Source organism: Mus caroli, unplaced genomic scaffold, assembly GCF_978045245.1.
Source record: "Mus caroli unplaced genomic scaffold, Mus_caroli_1 scaffold_8, whole genome shotgun sequence".
Classification (NCBI taxonomy): Eukaryota; Metazoa; Chordata; class Mammalia; order Rodentia; family Muridae; genus Mus; species Mus caroli.
Window position 1 is genome coordinate 43002920 of NW_028227263.1, and position 7259 is coordinate 43010178.

Sequence of the window (7259 nt, forward strand, 5' to 3'; positions counted from 1 at the left end):
ATCCAGAGGAAGTTGCTAAGCACCTTTCTACTCAGAATGATAACTTCCTCAGGCAGTCTCATCAGCATGTCAGCGAATTATTCCGCCACCTAAGCTTTCGAAAAGTCATGTTTGCCACTTTCATAATGTTTTAAGAAAATAATAGCCAACTAAGTTCAATTAGATGTTAAAATCCACTCAGGGCTGCCAAATTTTAAAGAACTTCAATGTCAAATTTTCCATTTTTGTGGAATTTTCAGTGTATTGGCAAACAAATGTGAAGGAAAGAGGATGTGATTTCCTATATTGTTGGAAGCACTCTGTTGTTGCACAATAGAGACCTTACCAGAGGCAGATCAAGGAAAACATTTTCTTTGTTCCCATCTCTTCCAGTCAATACTCAGAGTTTTCTCAGTAAGTTTTTGGTGGTTTTTAGTAGTTAACTCTCCTCAGTCTCTCCAAAAGTGTAGTCATACAATCAAGTTCACTTTTTTGTTAATTTTTTGCTTCTTCTTCATTTGTCCTATATTTGTTTCCAAACATGTTTATTGCTCATTTTACATGCCACTTTAAACTGAGACAGCATTGTGTAACCTTCATAGAAATGTAACTCTAGGATTTGCTGACATCAACAGTTAACATGTGGATTCATGATAATAGATGCTTTTTCCTGTAACGTGGTACACCACCAAGATGTACTGATAGGCAAGAAGTAGAATATCATAACAATTGTCCTACTAGTCCAAGATGTTGCCTAATGTACTTTTTAAGAGGAGTTAAAGGTTTTTATTTTTAAGAAAAACTGATTAAAATGTTCAGAAAAGAAAATGCCATTTAATTTACAATTTTGATATTTGATTAAGGTTTCTCTGGAACTCCACATCCTCAGGATTTGGTTTATTATTATTTTGGTAAGTGTTTTTGAGAGCACTTGTTATTATTTTGAGACAGGTAAACTGGAGAAAATAGTGAAGATTAATACTTTATATATCTGATCTGTCTAAAGTCAGTGCCCTCAATGATCTGATTTATACATCTTCTCTGTGTTGACTATAAGTCATTTGTTCTTAGATAATAGAAGCTATATATTACCTGCTGTTATTACCAATACTTGCTACAGAAAAAGAGCTTTGATTTTTGACTCTACCAAAAACATTTTCCAAATATAAATATTGTCTAGTTTTTTTCTCTGTTTCATAAATTTATACCAACTACCCCAAATTTCATTGAATAACATGAATAAAGACTGATAACTATTTTTATCAAGTAAATGAGCACAAAACTCAAACCTTTTCTAATGTATTTTTCATATTGTTTGTTGTTGTTTGTTTGTTTGTTTGTTTGCAACGCCTTGGAATTAGTTCAGCACCAAAGTTGTATCTCATAATATAGTTTAATATAATTAATTATAATTTATATTCTAATTCCTACACACTCATTCAGTAAGTTATCTATACCTTGATTCCATTAGAAATGTGCTTGTATTCTATTTGAAATAATATATCCCATGTGTTTGAGCTTTGTGTTCTAAACACAGAGTTGATCTTAAATTTCAAATGTTGACAAACCTTCTAAGTGAAAAGGGAGTTTTTTTCATGTTAATCAACCAAATGTGCTGTTTAAAATAAAGCTATTGTTAAGAAGAGAGTCTGCATTGTTTTAGAGTAGAAGCTGCTGAGAGGGTGAGGTTTAGCAGTGTGGAGAAACACTGAGTATCACTGTACGGTAGCCAGGGTGGCAATGCCACAGAGATATCATGCAAGAAGACTAAGCAGGTTTTGTTTCAACTTTATTACAGTTTTCTGAGGCATCCCCTTTCCAGCGTTATGGCAATTTCTAAACATAGCAATGCCAGCAGCTTCTTTTTCATATTAATGGATCTTCCTGGACTGGAGACTTCTCATTGCTGGACAGCAATACCCATCTGCTTAATTTACATTCTTTCTGTGCTGGGCAACATAACCATAATGCATATTGTCAAGTCTGTGCCCAGCCTTCACACACCTATGTACCTCTTTCTTTCCATGCTGTCGATGGCTGACCTGGGCCTCTCAGCTTCTACATTGCCTTCAATGGTAGCTGTTTTCCTCCTGGGCCAGAGAATGATAGGAGCTGTAGCCTGTTTTATGCAACTCTTCTTTATCCACACATTTTCAGTCATTGAGTCAGCCGTTCTCTTGGCCATGGCTTTTGACCGCTGTGTGGCCATCAGAGAGCCTTTGCGCTATGCTACTATTCTCACAACAAGACGTATCGGAGCCATTGGACTGGCTGTGGTGATTCGCAGTGCTGCCCTTCATCTCCCTTTGCCTGTGCTCCTGGGAAGACTGACGTTCCAGCCTGTCAGTGCTCTGTCTCATTCGTACTGTGTTCATCCCGATGTCCTAAGGCTTTCCTGTTCCAGCACACTTGTCAACAGTGGCTTTGGGCTCTTTGTCATGCTCTCTACATTGGGGATGGATGCGGTGCTAATTCTCCTCTCCTATGTGCTGATTTTGAAGACAGTCCTGAGCATTGCTTCTAATGCTGAGCGGTTGAAAGCCTTCAACACTTGCATTTCCCACATTTGTGCTGTTCTTCTATTTTATACCCCACTGGTGAGTCTATCTATGATTCACCGCTTTGGGAAAAAGAAACTACCAGCTCAGGTATACATGCTTCTCTCTTATCTTCATTTCCTTATGCCCCCAATGCTCAACCCAATTGTCTACAGTGTCAAAACAAAAGAGATTCGAGTTCGCATTCTAAAGATGCTCCATCCTAAGAAACATTGAAATATCATTGGACAATTCCTCATTCCTAGGTACAGACTGTCTCACTGAGGACAGTCCAACAGAATGTAGCAAAGTGTTATCTTCACTGACTCACCAGTCAATATATTATTTAGACACAACAACAAGAATACAGTGTGGATTCCTCTATCAAACGCATAACTGATCCATGGAAAAAGTCTTAATTCTTAGTATACAAAAGTCAGTTTTGTCTTTGAAAGCATTATCACAGGAGAATTGTTTGCATCTCAAGAGTATTTATACACTGTTATGTAAAAGTGCACAGTGCATAAGAATGGGTGTCTTCAACCTCTAATGTCTGTTGCTGATAAACACTGTAAAATTCTGAAAACAAGCTCACATGGGCCTCATTTAGTTGTACTTTCAGAAATATTGGCAAACAAAAATATATCATACCTTTGATTTATGTAATAACTACAAATTGGAGATTACCTCTGAAAATAAAACTGAATAAATATTCCAAAGTATAACATGTATAGTCAAAAAATAAAACCCTTAACTCTAGAACTACAGTGTCTGAAACCTTAAATATGAAACTTTACATTTCCTTATAGGTCATCACTTGAGAAATGAGTAGAAACTTCAATATTCTTTATTTTTCTCAATTGAGCTAACCCCCATAGTCTTCAGTGTATACATGGAAAATCCATGTTTTCAGGAATCATTATAAATATTGAATTGCTGATTCAAGATACATCTCATATTTCCCTTACTGCTTTAGTAACAATGTTAGGAAGTAAGCTGGTATTTTTGTTTTATTTTTTAGTAAACTTTAAAGTAAACTTAGAAGGATGTTTTATGAAAACCAGCTCATAAATATGTCATTGCCACAGTGATTTAACTAACTTCTCTGATGAAATTGCTTTAGTGAGAAAACAGCTACCAAGATCAAGTAGGGAATTCACTTAAGTGCTGATATTTCAGGCCAGATTATCTTGCAAATTCATTTGAAATGCTCTAATATGAAAATAGAAAGAAATATAATGCCAAAATACAAATTTCAAACTATGTATTAACTATGAGTAAACATTGAAGTACACTAAGATACCTTTTCATTAAAGTATAAAACAAAAGAGAATACTAATTTCTAGGCATGAAACACTTAAAGGACTAGAAAATGACATTATGCAAAAATATACTTTTTCAATATATCTTAGGTCCTTGGAGCATGCAGGAGAACACTATACTGAAAATGCACAGCAGATCACTGTGATTTTGAGCCATTCTGTATAAACAAAAAGCTTCACTTGAAGACTATAAAGATGAAACACATATAGGAAATTTGGTTTTCCTGCTGATGATCATATCTCTCTATAGATCTGGCCTCAGTTTGTACACTCCAGACACACAACACTTGTTAAGTGCTCCAGGGACATCTTGCAGTTGTTGGTAGCATGCTTTACAAAAACTATTCTTCAATATGCTTGCTGCAGGCACCATTACTTCTACTTTGACAAGATAGTCTATTTCGCTTCCTGGCATATGTACAGCTCCAGTATAAATGCACTGGGGATACTTCTAATTATATGCCTGTCACACTTTCCTATTGTCCAGGTAACCCCTCTTCACTTTCTCATACCTCAGGCATGTCTACTTTGGTAAATTTTATGTCAAGTTTAATAACATTACCAAAATAACATTGGCATGAGCTAAATGACTCAGATTTACCCTGTGCCATATGATAAACTTAGTGGATATTAGCCCAGAAACTTAGTATACCAAGATATAAGATACAATTTGCAAAACACAAGAAACTGAAGAAGAACAAAGACCAAAGTGTGGACACTTTGCCCCTTCTTAGAATTGGAAACAATCACCCATGGAAGGAGTTACAGAGACAAAGTTTGGAGCTGAGACAAATGGATGGACCATCTAGAGACTGCCATATCCAGGGATCCATCCCATAATTAGCCTCCAAAGGATGACACCATTGCATACACTAGCAAGATTTTGCTGAAAGGACCCTGATAATATAGCTGTCTCTTGTGAGACTACGCCGGGGCCTAGCAAACACAGAAGTGGATGCTCACATTCAGCTATTGGATGGATCACAGGGCCCCCAATGGAGGAGCTAGAGAAAGTATCCAAGGAGGTAAAGAGATCTGCAACCCTGTAGGTGCAACAACATTATGAACTAACCAGTACCCCGGAGCTCTTGACTCTAGCTGCATATGTATCAAAAGATGGCCTAGTCGGCCATCACTGGAAAGAGAGGCCCATTGGACATGCAAACTTTATATGTCCCAGTACCGGGGAACGCCAGGGCCAAAAAACTGGGAATGGGTGGATAAGGAAGTGGGGGGGGGAGGGTATGGGGGAATTTTGGGATAGCATTGGAAATGTAATTGAGGAAAATACATAATAAAAAATATATTAAAAAAAAACTTTTAGAGCCATAATCCCAATTAAGACAAATGATATATCTGCTAACTGTACAAGTCTTTGGATGATCAATTATACTTCTCTTTCATCTTTCCCACAGGCAACTCAAATACATTAGTTTGTACTAGTTTCTTCTACAGTTTAAAGTGTATGAATCAACAAACTAGATTTGTTTTTCAACCTGTTTCCTTTACTAAGTAGGACCATATTGAGATTCAGTCAAGTGGTTTGTCTATTATTTACTTTAATTTTTGAAAAATATTATATTTCACATTATGGATACATAAATTTATGAGCTAAGTAAAATTTTCAATGAGAATGTTTAATATTTTAGTATTTTTTAATTAAAAATGTGCTCGCAGACAGGAGCCTAGCTTGGCAGCCTTCCAAGAGTCCCTACAAGCAGCTGAAAGAGTCAGATGCAGATACTAGCACCCAACCAATGGACAAAACCCCCTGTGGTTGAATTGGGGGAAAGCTAAAAAAGCTGAGAAGAAAGGTGACCCTATAGGAATACCAGCAGTCTCAACTAACCTGGACCCCCAAAATCTCTCAGACACTGAGCCACCAACCAGGCAGCATATACCAGCTGATATGAAGCCCCCAACACATATACAGCAGAGAACTGCATGGTCTGGCCTCAGTGAGAGCAGATGCACTCTCTTAGAGACTTGAGGCCCCAGGGAGTGGGGAGGTCTGGTAGAGTAGGGGTAGGGGTAGGGAAATCCTCTTGAAGATGGGGTGTGTGATAGGGGTGGGGAGGAGGTATGGGATGGGGGGGTTATTGGGAGGGGGGTGGACAGACCAGGAGGGGGGTTAAGACTGGACTGTAAAAAAGAATTAAAGAATTTAAAAATTAATTGAAATGTATTTTCATACAATATATTCTGATCCCAGTCTCATTTCCAACAACTACTTTCAGGTCCACCCACACCTCCACCATCCAATCCCATGATGCCTTCTTTCCCTCACATCTTGAAACAGTCATGAGGCACAGAAAGGCACAGAGAACTGCAATAGGCTTTTGAAATCTGAAAGTCCATTCCCCTGTGACATACACCTGAAACAAGGCCACACTTCTGAAAACTGCATTATGCAGAATTTTCACACTTTCAGGGATTCTGTGAAGATTTGAATAAGAATAGCCCTTATACAATTTGCAAATTCATCTGGAATAACAAAAAAACTAGGATAGCAAAAACTATTCTCAACAATAAAAGAACCTCTGGTAGAATCAACATGCCTGACCCCAAGCTGTACTACAGAGCAATTGTGATTTAAAAACTACATGGTACTGGAACAACAACTGTGGAAAGCCGTGCAGCGTGCAGCGAGCAATCGCTGTGGAGAGCCGTGCGCGTGCCATGAGCAATCACCATTATAAGATGGCGCTGGCCTCCGCTGTGACAAACTAGTAAACAAGCCTTGTGCGCAAGTGCGAGAGTGAACTCACTCCTAGTCACTGCCCATTCTCGGGGTGTAATAGTGGTGTGATGAGCGAGCAACCAATCAAGAGCTGTCATGCCACATCAGGTGCTGAAACGTCATGGCTGAGTGCTATATAAGGGACTCCATTTTCTGGGGTCGGGATCTTCCTGAGAAGTAAGCAATAAAGCTTTGCCACAGAAGATTCCGGTTGTCCTGAGTGTGTTCTTGCCGGCGGGGACAAAAGCTCGGGATAAGTGGCGCCGAAGACCCGGGAACTACCATCACACCGGCGCAAGGAAGATCCCTCGTTCGCGGGGCGGAATCAGAACTGCGGGACACTACAGCTCTGCAAGGTAAGTATTGTCTTGAAATTTCTCCAGAGTTAGATGCCCTTTTGATTGTTTTTCAGTTTCGTTTTGCTTCCACCGCTGGAACTGCTGACTGGTTCCCAGTCGCAGTCAGGCTCGGACAGCACCTGGACAGTGCCTGGACAGTGATTAGTTTCAGTCACGGTCAGGACTGGATAGCGGCAGTATGGGAATTTCTCACTCTGTAGTAGTGGCGTTAAGGTCGGTCCTGAAGCAGTGTGGCCTAAAAATCGCCACTAAGAGTATAGAGGCATTTGTCAGGGAGGTAGACCGTGTGGCACCATGGTATGCTTGCTCAGGTTCGTTAACT

General features: G+C 39.1%; 1 protein-coding gene across 1 annotated transcript; it reads left to right on the top strand.

Annotated features, from left to right (window-relative positions):
* The first annotated feature begins 1805 nt into the window (after positions 1-1805).
* Positions 1806-2753, top strand: LOC110299406 (olfactory receptor 51G2-like). The gene has a single exon (XM_021169088.1). It carries the CDS (start codon positions 1806-1808, stop codon positions 2751-2753), a length of 948 nt encoding a protein of 315 aa, XP_021024747.1.
* The last annotated feature ends 4506 nt before the right edge of the window (positions 2754-7259 follow it).